Source organism: Theropithecus gelada, chromosome 14 (genome assembly GCF_003255815.1).
Source record: "Theropithecus gelada isolate Dixy chromosome 14, Tgel_1.0, whole genome shotgun sequence".
In the NCBI taxonomy this organism is placed as follows: domain Eukaryota; kingdom Metazoa; phylum Chordata; class Mammalia; order Primates; family Cercopithecidae; genus Theropithecus; species Theropithecus gelada.
The window spans coordinates 6,351,901-6,367,894 of NC_037682.1; the positions used below are offsets into that span (position 1 = coordinate 6,351,901).

Here is a 15,994-nt window from a genome sequence, read left to right on the forward strand (position 1 = left end):
AAAAAAAAAAAAAAAAAAAAAAAAAAAAAAAAAAAAGAAAAAAAAACCATCCTATGCTTGAAGGCTTGCTTGGAAAATAAAGTATCTGCCAGAGAATCTTAGAGGGCTTAGGGGTGCCTAAGGGTAAGAAAGTACAGGGTTGATTATTTATTTAGAGACAAGACCTTGCTTGTCATCCAGGTTGCAGTGCAGTGGTGTAATCACAGCTCATGGCAGCTTCAAACTCCTGGGCTCAAGCAATTCTCTCACTTCAGCCTCTTGAGTAGCTGGGACTACAGGCAAGTACCACCACACCCGGCTAATTTTTTGTAGAGCCAGGATCTCCCTATGTTGTCCAGACTGGTCACTAACTCCTGGCTTCAACGAATCCTCCCATCTTAGCCTCCCAAAGCAGTGGGATTACAGGCATCTACCACCGTGCCTGGCCAGGGTCAATCTGCACTAAGTTGCTCAGAGTCTCTTTTAGTTCTTCAGTAAGATCCAGAGAGCCAGGTGTTACCTAGAGGCAACTTAGTCACTCTCCTGCACTCCCTCAAGTACACAAGTGAAAAAAAAACAAAGGCCCACCTCCAAGGTGGTCCACGGCTTCAAATTGCTTCAGGCTGCTGTGCAAGGAGACAAGGAAAGTTCTTTCAGGATCCCTCCACATGGAGGGAATGGTATTCACCAGGCCTCCAGAAAACGGGGCTCACCAGGAGAGCAGGGCATAAAGGATATCTCAGCCCTGGCCAGATGAGGAGCCAGCAAGAAAACTGGAGGTTGGGAAGGGCACACAGAAGCCAAGACGGAGTCAGACATATAACCAGAGATGTCGACTAGGCCACAAACAGCACCTTCAAAGAGCTCCATTTGGAAGAATGTAACTAAGGTCTACCAGTACTAGCCCCTTGCCACAAACAAACAAAATGCCAATTTCCCACACGAAGCCAAATCAAAACCCCAGCAGTGCTTATTAAACAATTAAAAAAAAAATCACACCTCACAAAGTAAGACTGACTCCCAAGAGTCATCTAGCTTTCCTGGAGACACAGAGACACAAACAAGAATGCTAGGAAATGATCAACTACAAAGGACCATGAGAGAAATTTTGGGGGTGACAGAAATGTCTTGATTGTGGTAGTGGTGGTGGTGGTGGTGGTGACTTCAGGCATCAGTCAGAATTCCTAGGAATGCACACCCACAATGAGCTTTACCATGTAAGAATCATATCTCAATAAACCTGTCTTAAAAACAAACACAGAAGCATGCCTTGAGAGTGTTTCCCAAACAGGCCCTTATGCCGCCATGCTTCAGAATCTACGGGAGGACATACAGGCTCCCAGAGCACTGAAGAGGAACGCTGTTACAGACAACAACTGTAAGAAAAAGTTTTGTGTAACAAAGCTACTTACATGTATCAACTAACACTTCATATAATCTTGCCAATCAGCTAACAAACATTTTCTAAAAAGAAAATACTCAGCAATTTTTTCCTCTAGGTCCCTGTACTAAGCAACTCTTCTCTACAATGAAAATATGTATGTAGTACCATCTGTTCTGAGTATAAGGTGACCAGGACAAATACACTAAGTTGAATCATCAAGGACTTCACTTAAACCTTCTAACTCTTAGAACAATAGCCATTCAAAAAGGACCAGGAAGTTTCAAAGGCAGCACAGAGATGGGGAACACTCCAAACTCACTGGTTTTGCCCCCAAAACGAGAGGACCTAACAAGAAATTATTAATATTATAAAAATAACTGTTACAATGAAATAAGCTGGGGAAAAGTTTAAATTGTAAAATGGCCAGTATCATGTAATTATTTCCATTTTTTTTCTGACTAGGGCAAGAAGGTATTATTTTCTTCGTATTACCAAACTGAATTCCTTTCAAAAAACAATTTACTTACTGTTTCTTCTCATTCATTTCCCAGGCTTCAAGTATTCGTTCTATTAATTGACATTTTTGGAAAAGCTGAATAAAAAAGAATATTCCAGTTAACACTTCAAAGCATCGAAACTTTTTTTTTTTTAATTATACTTTAAGTTCTAGGGTACAAGTGCACAACATGCAGGTTTGTTACATATGTATACATGTGCCATGTTGGTGTGCTGCACCCATTAAATCATCATTTACATTAGGTATATCTCCTCCTAATGCTATCCCTTCCCCCCCCCCCCAACAATAGGACCCAGTGTGTGATGTTCCCCTTCCTGTGTCCAATCTCATTGTTCAATTCCCACCTATGAGTGAGAACATGTGGTATTTGATTTTCTGTTCTTGCGATAGTTTGCTGAGAATGATGGTTTCCAGCTGCATCCATGTCCCTACAAAGGACAAAAACTCATCCTTTTTTATGGCTGCATAGTATTCCATGGTGAGTATGTGCCACATTTTCTTAATCCAGTCTGTCACTGATGGACATTTGGGTTGATTCCAAGTCTTTGCTATTGTGAATAGTGCCACAATAAACATACGTGTGCATGTGTCTTTATAGCAGCATGACTTATAATCCTTTGGGTATATCCCCAGTAATGGGATGGCTGGGTCAAATGGTATTTCTAGTTCTAGATCACTGAGGAATCACCACACTGTTTTCCACAATGGTTGAACTAGTTTACAGTCCCACCAACAGTGTAGAAGTGTTTCTCCACATCTTCTATTTCTCCATATCCTCTCCAGCACCTGTTGTTTCCTGATTTTTTAATGATTGCCATTCTAACTGGTGTGAGATGGTATCTCATTGTGGTTTTGATATGCATTTCTCTGATGGCGAGTGATGATGAGCATTTTTTCATGTGTCTGTTGGCTGTATGAATGTCTTCTTTTGAGAAGTGTCTCTTCATATCCTTTGCCCACTTTTGGATGGGGTTGTTTGTTTTTTTTTTTTTTTTTTTTTTTTGAGACGGAGTCTGGCTCTGTCTCCCAGACTGGATGGAGTGCAGTGGCGCGATCTCGGCTCACTGCAAGCTCTGCCTCCCGGGTTCACGCCATTCTCCTGCCTCAGCCTCCCGAGTAGCTGGGACCACAGGCGCCCGCCACCTCGCCCGGCTAGTTTTTTGTATTTTTTAGTAGAGACGGGGTTTCACCGTGTTCGCCAGGGTGGTCTCGATCTCCTGACCTCGTGATCCGCCCGTCTCGGCCTCCCAAAGTGCTGGGATTACAGGCTTGAGCCATCGCGCCCGGCCGTTTGTTTTTTTTCTTGTAAATTTGATTGAGTTCTTTATAGGTTCTGGATATTAGCCCTCAGAACTCTAGGTTAAAGAGAATAGTAGTATGCATAATCTAGCAAGCTAAATGTTGCTAAACCAAATGCAATGTGATAATCTACTGCAGACCCTCAGAACACCACAGGGATTCAAATCAGGATCCACACCCTCCACAGAACATCTACAGGAAACTCAGTATTACAGGTAGTGCAGTTAACCTGAAGCAAAGCCAAGTTTTATTAGCTGTGAAAATTCAGACCAGAAATATAAAACCTGAACTAAATTAAAACGGAATAAAGAAAACTATGCCTTGGCAAAAATTTAACTTAGAATCCAAAGTAATACTAGTACTTTTAAAATGTGAGCAAGTCTTACTTCCAGATGAACTAACATGACTGCATTAATATTAAACACAGGTGGATTTTGCCCAAATTCTGCAAGTCAGAGACAACTGCTGCGGGCTGCAATAATGGAATGTGCAGTGCTAATTCTTCTCAGGTGTCATTTGTCTTTCCCATCAACTTCACTGTTCCAAGCTAGCCTTTTCTACATTTTAGGTTTGCGAGTAAACCAAGCGTGGGCTAGAAATTTTTAAAGTACCATAGAACAAGCAAGAAAAAATCTGAAGACTGACTTAGTAAAATTATCTCATATTTGACAGAAGAGAAAAAGAGACCCCAGGAAGAGACTCTCAACATCACAAAGAACTCAATTCTCCTGACTTTCAGTCAACGTATTCAGCAAAGAAAGTATACTCTGGTCTGCCAAATAATAGTGCGAATGTTTTCTATAGTATTTAAATATCTATGATTCTTCAAATCATCAAAATATTTATATATCTTCAAACCTATTAATTTTATCAAATAAAGAGGCCACTTAGCTTTTTTCTCACAAGACAGTTCATTTAATAGTTATTTGTCCAGTAGCTGATTTATATCACGATTGGTTAAACATGAAACAAACATGATAGTTAAATATTTAGACTCTGAAATCTAACCTCAAGCCCTTAAACCTCAATTCATACCACAGTCAAGTGGAAAACTGCTCTAACCAGGAGAGAGTGGGAGAAAAATGAGACCAAATAAGCTTACATGTTTTAATAACAAATTATCACCAGTGGAGTCTTGATCAGTAATTGTGGCATTTTCTGTGTTTTCAAATGGACTTGCAAGAATCAGTGCAATACAAATTTCCACTTGTGTATGCAAAAAGTTATTCCATGTATATTTGAAGAACATGTTCTACAAGAAAGAAAAACCATATTTGGTTACCTCAATGTTTAAGCCAATACTTTAATACATTTATAGAAGAGTGATTTAATAAAGTAAAAATGATGTGCTCTCAGTCCAAAAGGACCAATTAAAAGGAACACGAGTTCACATCATTAGTACTCGCATAACCAGAGTTTCATTTTCTGTGGTTTCAGTTACCCATAGTCGACCATGATCTGAAAATAGATGAGTATAATACAGTAAGACAGGCTAATGCAAGAGATGACACTCACATAACATTCATTACAGTATAGTATTATAATTGCTCTACTTTATTATTAGTTATTATTAATCTCTTCCTGTGCTTAATTTATAAATTAAACTTTGTCACAGGTATGTATAGGAAAAACATAGTATATATGTAGGGTTAGATATCTGTGGTTTTGGGCATCCAAACGGGGGCTTGGAAGGTATCCCTCATAAATAACGGGGACTACATGGGGATGTGAAATACTGCTTTAGAGCCTAAATGGCATGCTATCTGCTTATGTGACATGCCAAAACTGGCATGGAATCCAGTAAAAAACCAACGACAAACATACAAAGACAAGAGAACGTTTCTCCAAGAGAAAGGGAGTATCATTTTTGTTTTCAAAGCAACTAACACAAATACTAAGTGTGGTAAATTTTCTATAATTTTCAAGAAAATTTATAAGAATTTCATTTTGATGCAACAAATATTTACTGATGGCTTTTGTGCAGGGTATTGTACGAGATGCAATATGGCAGACTGAGGTACACAAAAATATGGTCCACAATCTTGAGGTGCTCATGACTCAACTCTGGCATACAAAAACTAGAACTATCAGCAAAAACAAATGGTACGAGAGGCAGCAACGTGAATTTCCTGGAAGTACAAGGGTTTTCAAATTACTTGAAAAGGTAATAGCAATTCAAAAGGTAAAGAATTTCTAAAAGCACAAAATGCATCAAGTATGTATTTAGGAAATGGTTGGATCTGGTAATCTAATCTCAGAATGAAAAAGTAATGAATGACTCCTCCAGTAGTCTCACCAAATTAAGTCTCATCAAAAGGAGTCCTTAAGATTAACAGAATAAATTAACAATAACTGTACACTTTTATTAGTAAAATTAAAGACTAGTGATTAATGACTTTGCAAAGTTATATTCCCAGAGTTTTATACACTAGAAGGTAAGACAAAAACTACGTCCCCAGAGGGCAATGACCATGCTAGCTATCAAAAAAATGGTGATTCTTTAAATCTTCATCTCTTTTTCCAAATTGCTCCTGTTTTCTATGCTCTATACTGATTTAACCCAAAGCTGAAATCTAACAAAAATATCTCAGTGATGCTAGGAATCATAATGATGTGGCTGATAAAGCACATATGGGTTTGAAATTGGGTGAATTCAAATCTTGGCTTCACCACTCACTAGCCGATGGAACGTATCCTCTCTCTGGGCATGATCTGAAAAACATATCCTCCCTCTCACTGTAATGTTCACCTGGGTGTCCTGGAGATCACCCAGGATCACATGAATAGTGTACAGAAGATGAACATTACAATGCCCGTCATAAAGTGAACAAACATCTCCTTTGAAACACCCCCAAATCTCCCCCAAATATATGATGTGACCAGATGTCTTGTGAAACCTGCTAAAGGGTTAACCCTCATGCTTTCTGTGCTGTGGGTGGCAGCACAGAGAGAAGCATGGGCTCCAGAGCTGGGCCTGTGGATTCTAAGCACAAACTCTGAAACTGGGGAATTCAGGGGTCAGGGAGACCTAAATCACCCCTGGGCTTTCCCTTCTCCTTCCATCAATAAGCACGCTAATAACTGTCTCAAGGAAGAGTCAATCCAGACTCAAATAAATTAAGACCATATGGCATCAGGTACATTATACAGATACCTCCCAGTGGCAAGAAGATAAAGGTTTGTCCCCTCACTAAATACGAACAGAAAACAATGCTGCACCCAGCAGTCATCGTCCACGAGACGGAGCACAAGGGAAAGGCTGATGTCTCTTAATCATCTTCAAAATCCTGTGTTACAATTCTTTATACAAAGCAACAGTAGATGCCTAGTGAACAATTATAAGCATTCAAAATTTATGATAAACTCAAGGCAAAAACTACATAAAACACCATTTATGCTCAGACCAAGAAAAGTCACTGACATATTGTAAATCTGTAAGGTTGTAACTTGGTTAAATTTCCATGAAATATCAATGGCAAATTAAAATGTCTGTGAGCAGGGAAAATCTCACCAATATGACTCCAATGCTATTCAGCTCCATAAGGTCCCCATTTATACTGCTGGTATTGGTTTGAAGCAGGCTGGATATCAATCTAATGACATTCAACCGGGTATTCCCCACAGGAGGATCCAGCACACCCCATGTGGTCTTCATCACACTTTTCTGAAGAAGAAAAAGCTTTCCAATTAAATTCAGTTAAATGAACAAAGCAAATGGTGTATTTGCTAAGACATGACGCTAGTTTAAATCCTGCAAACAACATGGCCTTAATTTTACACCTGAAACAAAATCTAAAGTTGCTCTTGATATCTTTCAGATACAATGAAATAACCAAGCAGGAAAAAGGAAATAAAAGCAAGTAATTTCCCTGGACCATAAATTTTATAAGAAATCAAGTATCTCCCTGCCTCAACATTCCAAGCTGTCATGAGAAGAAAGCAGAAGGCTGCAGAATACCCTAGGAAAAAGCACAATATTTCAAAATCTGACCAGAAATCTAAACTAAAAGAAGTTATGGCTGGGCACAGTAGCTCATTCCTATAATCCCAGCACTCTGGGAGGCCAAGGCAGGTGGATCACTTGAACCCAGGAGTTTGAGACCAGCCTGAGCAACATGGTGAGACCCTGTCTCTACAAAAAATACAAAAATTAGCCAGGCAAGGTGATGCACACCTGTAGTACCAGCTACTCAGGAAGATGAGGTGGGAGAATCACCTGGGCCTGGGGAAGTTGAGGCTGCAGTGAGCTGTGACTGTGCCATTGCACTCTAACCTGAGCAACAGAGTGAGACACTGTCTCTGATCCAAAAAAAAAAAAAAAAAAAAAAGGGAAGAGGGAAAAAAGGAGGAGGAGGAGGAGAAGGAGGAGGAAGAAAGGGAAGGAGGAAGAGGAAGAAAGGAAGAAGAAAAAAGAGGAAGAAGAAAAAAGTAGTAGTAGTGGTAGTGGTGGTGGTAGTGGTAGTGGTAGTGGTAGTGGTTGCTACAAGTGGTTTTGGAATACAATCCTCAGTCTGAGCCAAATCTGTAATAAAAATGCAAATTCAGACGTTGCCTCTGGATCACAAACCTGAAATGTGATCATTCTAAACCTGTTCTTGTCCATCAACAGGAGTTTCTATAGTCCGAAATCACAAAAGACAGAAGCAGAACATTTCCTAACTTTAGAAGTCTGAGAGGCAAGGGTGGCACACCCTAGGTCAGGCTGCCCTTTCTGCCCTTCCCCATCCACATCAACAGCCTCGCTCCCTCTGGCTCCCACCCTCCCGAGGACTGACAGAGCTGTAAGGCCCACGGTTCTGCTCTCTATGGAAAACAGCTCTAATTGGCAGGCTTTGTAAAAAACTTCATGGATCTACTTACAGACACATCCCATAGTAAAACCAGGTGCAAAGAGAACTCACTCAGTCCTCGGAGTAACAGAGAAGCCCAAACAAGACCCTGCCTGATACTTTTGAATCGGGGCCAAGAACCAGATGCCACCTGTTTGTCCACCCAGAAAGAAGATGGGTAGGCCACCTAAGACACAGGTTGGGCCCTTCCTCACACACCTTCTTCCCTGTCAGATCCTCCTCCCACCTCTGTCTTCCATTTGTGATGTTCTATCCTCTTCTAAATCTTTTCTTTTTCTTTCCTTACTGTTTTTCTTCCCAGGACTGGCATGAAGGATGATCACTGTCAAACACCAACAGAGGCACTTTCCCTAAGGGCGAGCACCAACACTATGGTCCACATTCAACGCAGGCTGAATGCAGATAAGAAGATGTGGCTGGAATGGAAGCAGCAGAACAACGCAAACTCTTGAGCGCAGCGATGGAACCACGACCTGCTAACCAATGGCATCGGGTATCTGAAAAGATGATCTGAAGCTGAACTAGACTCCCTTGGTTATTTAAGTTATTCTGTACTCCCACAACTCCAAATAGTTAAACAGAAAACATCTAATTTAGAAGTGAGAAACTAGTATTCTGAATTCTCAATAACTCGTACAGTAGATAACCACAGAGATACACACTATATGGGACACCAGATTCAATGACATAGGGCAGAAGAAAAAGGAAACTTAAGAACTGTTGCTGGGAACAGAAATCGCACGGAACTGTATCTTCCACCCTAGACTCCAAACGCAAGTGATTCTTCCCCTTCTCTAAATCTGTACCAATCCAAGGGGCGAAAGAACACCGTTTATAGACTGCTGACAAAACTCTTGTGGGTCTTCACTGAGGAAACAGTCATTTTAAAATTAGCACATGGGAGGCTCTGTACTGAAAAACCTTCAAGTCATATTCTCTCCAAATTGTACACTAACTTCAACCTACTCTTTCTTAAATAAGGTCGACTGTACATCAGACATATACTGCTCCAACTCTGAATAAGAAAACACAATTTCAAAGATCAGTTTCTGAAAGATTAGCTTTTCCTGAAACATTCAAAAATAATATGTTACGCTACAAGAAGAAAATTTTTTTCTTTATTGGCATGTAAGTACCCAAAAATTCACAGAAGAATGAAAAGGTAAACTTCCTAAGCAGATGAATATTTTGTTTAATTCTCCATTCTCCACTCAAAAGCAGTAAAAATCACTGACGGTGTTACCTTTTCACACATTTGGTACATGCAGACCGCAGCCAGTTCTGCCACTCCTAAGGCCCATATACATTCGAATGACTGTGTCAACCAAATTACTGGCTGGGCAGCCATGCTTAAGATAGCTCCCCTACCTTGGGTGGCTCCAGCAGGAGTTCATGAAAAGATCCAAGTCTTCCTCTGATGGCTTCTAGAACACTCTTGTTTACTGAACAAGCTGAATGGCTCATGCCTGGTGGGCAGATTTCTATATGGCCTTCGAATCTTGAAACAAAGCAAGGTAATTTTAGTTATTATAATTTCAGAACAAATCATTCAAGGTTATCAACCATGTATGTCTTTACTTAGTGATTATATAATAATGGCTATATCAACATTTCTGGCTGTGGGAAGAAAGGCTAGGAAGAAAGCATAATGAGGCAGAAGAGGGTTAATAAAACCTCAGCCTCTATAACCTGCAACCCAAACAGCTACAGTATCAGGTAAGAAATTACATGTGATTTCTTCCCATTCTAAACGTTGTAAGTCCTCATAACTTTTATAGAATAACAAGTCTCTAACTGACCAGGAAATTTAGAGCAAAAGGAATCTAATCTCTGGATTATAGGGCACCCCACATTGCCTGCCAGTTTGGTTTGTTATTAATGAACAGGCCCATACTTGTTCCATACAGTTTTTCTTAGATAATCAACATTATTTCCTATTTAAAAGGTTTAAATTATTCTACACAAAGCTCATCTATGCTCACTATAACCTACTTCTTACAGGAAAACAATTATAGGTGGAATGAGAGTTGGGTAAATACTCAAGGATAAGAATGCTGGGTGACATTAAAAATGTTTAACTTTCTAAGAACTGACAAATATTTCTACGAAGTGGCTGTATTCCCACTTTGCATTCCCAACAGTAATGTGTGGGACTTCCAGCTGCCCTGCATACTGCACTGAGTACTGTCTATTCTGTTTGTCTGCTTTAGCTAAGTAGTGGGCTGAATGATGCTCTCCTACCCAAAACATATGTTCACATCCTAATACGCACGGCCTGCAAATATCACCTCGTTTGGAAAAAAGATCTTTGAAGATGAAATTAATTAAAGATCTTGAGATGAAAGAATATCCTAGATTATCCAGGTGGGCCTTAAATGCCATCATAACTACCTTGGAAGAGAGAAGAGGCAAGACAGACACAGAGGGGAAAGCAATATAAAGAGGATGCAGAGAGATCACAAGCCATGGAATGCCAAGAACTACTAGAAGCTAGAAGAGGAATGCCTAAGCATCTCTGAAAGGAATTCAGCACCATTAACACCTTGATCTTAGACTTCTAGGACTCAGAACTGTGAGAGGATAGATTTCTGTTTTGTTGTTGTTTCCTGGGCTCAAGTGATCCTCCTTCCTCAGCCTCCTAAGTAGGTGTATAGGCACATGCCACCATGCCTGGCTTTTGTTTTGTTTTGGTAGAGATGGGGCCTTCTCAAGTGATCCTCCCGCATCAGCCTCAGCCTCCCAAAGTGCTCGGCATGAGCCAACATATGCAGCCTAGGTATTCTTCATATACCTGGATATAAGTCTCTTCTCACACATTATCAATATTTTCTGGCAGTCTGTGGCCTGTCTTTTAATTTTCTTAACAGAGTCTCAGAGCACAATTTTAAAATTTTAGTGTAGTCTGAGTTGTCAATTTCTGTTTTATGAATTGGGTTTTGGCAATATATCTGAACAATCTCTACATAACTCTGAGACAAAGATTTTCTTCTATTTTCTTCTAGAACTACGAGTTTTATGTCTAGTTCCATCATCCATTTTGAGTTAATTTTTGCATAATCTGCAAAATATATATCAATGTCCAACTTTTTGCATAAAATACCTAACTGTTCAGGACCATTTACTAAAAACACTGTCCTTTCTCCACTAAAATGCCCCCATGCCTCTGTCCAAAACCTCCTGATCACAGGGGTGGGTCTACCTCTGGACTCCGCTCTGTCCCAGTGATCTGTACATCTATTCTTTCACTACACCGTCCTGATTACTGTCACTTTGTATTCAGTCTCAAAATCAGAGTGTGAGTCCTCTAATTTTGTTTTCTCTTGCAAAATTGTTTTGGCTACTGTACTTACTTTGATTCTCGTGCAAGTTTTAGAATTCACTTGTTGATTTCTAAAAAATCCTGCTTATAATTTGTTTGGAATCACATTGAATCTACAGGTCCCTTTGGGGAGAAGTGACATCTTAACAATATTGAGTATTCTAATCCATGAACAGAGTATTTCTCTCCATTTATGTAAGTCATCTTTGATTTCATCAATATTCTATAGTTTTGGGGCATTAAACCTTGCACACATTTTGTTAGGTTTGTCTCTTAGTATTTCCTTTTCTCTATGCTATAAAAAATAATACTTTGAAAAAATTTCAAATTCCAATTGTTCATTCTTAGTACATAGAAATGCAATTAATTTTTGAGTGTTGACTTCATACTTGCAATCTTGCTAAATGTATTTGTTAGTTCTAGGAGTATGTTTTTTTTTCTTTAATGTTCTTTAGGATATTCTACAAAGACAATCCTGACATCTGTGAACAGAAGCAGTCTGACACCGCCCCTTCCACTCTGAATGTCTTTTCTTTCTTTCCTGCCTTACTATTCTTGCCTGGACCACCAGCATGGCTTGAATAAGAGTAGTGATGGTGAATATGCTTGTTATGTTCCCCAGTTTCAGAGAAAATCACTTCGGTCTTTAACTATTAATAACTATGTTAGTTATGGGATTTTTAAAAGAGGGCTTGGCCAGGCGCTGTGACTCAAGGCTGTAATTCTAACATTTTAGGAGGCCAAGATGGGAGAACCACCTAGGGCCAGGAGTTCAACACTAGCCTGGGCAATATAGACTCCATCGCCACAAAACATTAAAAAAATTTGGCTGGACATGATAGCTTGTGCCTATAGTCCTAGCTACTTCAGGAGGCTAAAGTGGGAGGATCACTTAGGCCCAGGAGATCAAGTCAGTAGTAAGCTACGATTGTGCCACTGCACTCCAGTCTGAATGGCAGATCTTATCTCAAAAAATATAAATAAAATGAAAGAGGGCTTTATCAGTTTTCATCCAAGTTCCCTTCTATTACTAATTTGCTGAGATGTTTTATCATAAAGGAATTTAACAAAATGATATGGTTTTTCTTCATTGATCTGATGTGATCAGATCTGTTGTCTGTTGATGTGAAGATTTTTGAAGGATGAATGAGCCTTGCATTCCCAAGACAAACCACACTTTGTCATGATATGTATTATCCTTACAATATACTGTTAGACTTGATTCACTCATATTTTCTTGAGGAATTTTACATTTCAGCTCTTGTGGCATCTTGCTACTTGCAGTCGGCCCTCTGTATTCACAGGTACTACATCCACTGACTCAATCAACTGTAAATGAAAAATATTCAAAGAAAGCTGGGCGAGGTGGTTCACCTAGTCCCAGTGACTTAAGAGGCTGAGGCGGGAGGATCACTAGAGGCCAGAAGTTCAAGGCCAGTCTGGGCAACATAGTGAGACTGCATCTCTAAAAAAAGGTGAAAAAAAAAATGCCAAACAAAAAATAATACTATTTAAAATAATAAAAGCATAACATATATCATTTACATTGTATTACACATAAGTAATCCAGAGATGATTTAAAGTATACGGGAGGATATGTGTAGGTTATATGCAAATACTATGCCATTTATGAGACTTGAGCAACCACAGATTTTGGTATGCATGGGAGTACTAGAACCAATCCTTAGCAGATACAGAGGAACAAATCTAGTTTTTGTTCCCATGATTTTGTGTAGTTTAGTCTAGTTTCAAAGTGATGCTGGCTACATAAAATGAGTTGGAAAGAGTTCCCTCTTCTATATTCTGACAGAGTTCTTCCATCTTTGGTAGACTTCACTAATGGAGCTCATCTAGGCCAGGAGTTTTCTTCGTTGAAGGTTTTAAATGTAAGTTCAATTTCTTCAACTGATATGGGGCTGCTCAGGCTACCTGCTTCTTCTTCAGTCATCTTTGGCAATTATTTCCATCGCATATAAACTGCTGAATCTGTTTAATGCATTGTTTGTAGTATTCTCTTATTATTCATCTAAAGTCCACAGGAAACAGTGTTAAAGTTCAAAGGACACAGTCATTCCTATTATTTGTAATTTGTCTCTTTTCTATTCTTTTCCTAATCTGGATGGAAGTTTATCAATTTTATTGATCTTTTCAAAGAACCAGCTTTCGGTTTCACTGATTTTCTGTATTATTTTTCTCATCTGAAGTCCACTGACTTCTGCTCTGAATTTTATTATTTCTTTCCTTCTGCTTGCCTTGGGTTTGCCCTGCCTTTACCTTTAATTTGTAAGGCAGGAGCTTAGATCATTGATACACATTCTTTCTTCTTTTCTAACATAACCACTTAATGTTATAAATTTCCTTCTACTGCTTTAACTGCATTCCACAAATTCTGACAAGTCCTATTTCCATTATCAATTAGCTCAAAATACTTTCTCTCATTTTCTTTGTCATTTCCTCTATGACACTTGGATTATTTAGCAGTGTGTTAATTTTCAAGTATTTGAGGCTATTTCAGAAAACTTTTTTATTGATTTCTACTTTAAACAAAGTATAGTCTAAATACAAATGTTACATGATTATTATTTTAAATTTATTAAATTTGTTTTATTATGAGAAACTGGTCTCGTTATCAGCAAATTCCTATGTTGAAATTCTAACTCCCAATAAGATGACATTAGGAAATGGGGCCCTCAGGAGGTAATTAGGTCATGAGGGTAGAGCCCTCTAAGTGGAGTACGTATCCTTATCAGAAGAAACAGAGTTTGCTTCCAATCTCTCTGCCACGTGAAGCCATATTAAGGTAGTAGCTGTCTGAAAACCAGGAGGGAAGCCTTCACCAGACACTGGATCTGCCAGTGCCTTGATGTTGGACTTCTCAGTCTCCAGAACTGTAAGAAATAAATGATGTTTAAAGCCACCTAGTCTATGGCAGTTTTTTACAGCAGCCTGAGCTAAGACACTTGGTAAGCTTCATGTACACCTGAAAAGAATGTGCATTCTGCTGCTGCTAGGGGAGTGTTCTACAAGTCTCAATTAGGTCAAGCTGATTGCCAGCGTTAAGTCTTCTGCATTCTTAATGACCTTCTGTCTAAATGTTCTGTCAACTTCTACAGAATAATTTTATAAATACACAAAAAAGATGGTACAGAGTTCCCATAGAAGCCACACAGTTTCTTTCCCCTATTAACACATTAGTATTGTACATGTCACAATTAATTAACCAGTATCGATACATGAAATACATACTTTATGTAGCTATCCTTAGTTTTTAACCTAATGTCTTTTCTCTGTTTCAGATTCCCATCCACGATACCCATTATATTTAGTTTATATTTAGTTGTCAAGTCTCCTAAGCCTCTTCTTGGCTGTAACAGACTTTGTTTTTACCTACCTTCACAGTTTTGAGTAATGGCCAGGTATTTTGCAGAATGTCCCTTGACTGGAACATTCTGGAGTTTTTCTTATGGTTATGGTTTTTTGAGAGAAAGATTACATGGGTAAAGTGTGATCTTTAATACATCATATCAAGAGTATATGCTGTCAACAAAACATTGGCTACTGGCTTTTCTTCTGGGACAGGGTTTCCCTCTGTCATCCAGGCTGCATGCAGTGTAGTAACCACAGCTCACTGCAGCTTTTCCAGGATTAAGCGATCTTCTCACCTCAGTTACCCAAACTGCTGGAGTTTCAGGCGTGAACCAATGAGCTTGGCTCTAGCAATTAACTGAATATCTGGCTGAGGTAGTGTTTGCCAGGTTTTTCCACTGTGAAGTTACATTTTTAATTCTCTTTTTCCCATACTGTACTCTTTAGAAGGAATTATGCACAGTCCACACTTAGGAGTAGAGAGTGCTATTCTACCTCCTTGAAGATGAAGTACCTACGTAACCTATTTGGAATTCTTCTACATGGGAGATCTGTCTCCTTTTACCCATTTAGATATGTATTTTATAATTTGGGCTTTAACACAAAATGAGTTTATTACACAACTTATTCTGGCTTTGACCATTGTGAACTCTATTTAGTTGGCTCCAATGTCCCAATGACAGCTGCCATCATTTGGGGGTTTTCTTTTTTTTTTTTTTTTTTTTTATTTAATTTTGAGGATTTCCTTATTTTCTGGTACTGTAAGTTGTTTCAGACTTACATGTTTCTTGCCCTGGTCACAGAACCAGCCAATTCTCTGAGGAGCTTTGGTTCCTTTTATTGGAGAACAGTAATAGAAACCAAGATTCTGGGCACTTGCATTTGCTCCTGGAGGCACGTCATTATTGCTGGGACTTCTCGGCTCACAAGTATCTTTTTTGTTTAACTCTTCATACTTCAGTATGGATACTTTCTAAGGTCCTATGATGATTCTCTTCTCAACTATGTCAACTAAGCCCAAAGGCATTCTTCATTTCTGCTGTTCTTCACTTCTAGCATTTCCATAGGCTCTTACATCTCTCTGCTAATATTCTTCATCTATTCATATATTTTCCACTTTTCCCACAAGTCTTTAACATAATCATATTTACATTTAAATTATCTGGGCCGGGCGCGGTGGCTCAAGCCTGTAATCCCAGCACTTTGGGAGGCCGAGACGGGCGGATCACGAGGTCAGGAGATCGAGACCATCCTGGCTAACACGGCGAAACCCCGTCTCT

At 39.2% G+C, this 15,994-nt stretch overlaps 1 protein-coding gene across 6 annotated transcripts in view; it reads right to left on the bottom strand.

Moving 5' to 3' along the window:
• Positions 1-15,994, bottom strand: part of PPP6R3 (protein phosphatase 6 regulatory subunit 3) — a 160,349-nt gene that overhangs the window by 43,811 nt on the left and 100,544 nt on the right. For all 6 annotated transcript variants that reach the window (XM_025355904.1, XM_025355903.1, XM_025355902.1 and 3 more), the window contains 4 exons: positions 9,398-9,527; positions 6,691-6,843; positions 4,282-4,431; positions 1,891-1,955 (listed from right to left, as the gene is read on the bottom strand). In XM_025355904.1, the coding sequence (XP_025211689.1) occupies positions 1,891-1,955; positions 4,282-4,431; positions 6,691-6,843; positions 9,398-9,527 (498 nt within the window). The remainder of the gene's footprint in view (positions 1-1,890; positions 1,956-4,281; positions 4,432-6,690; positions 6,844-9,397; positions 9,528-15,994) is intronic.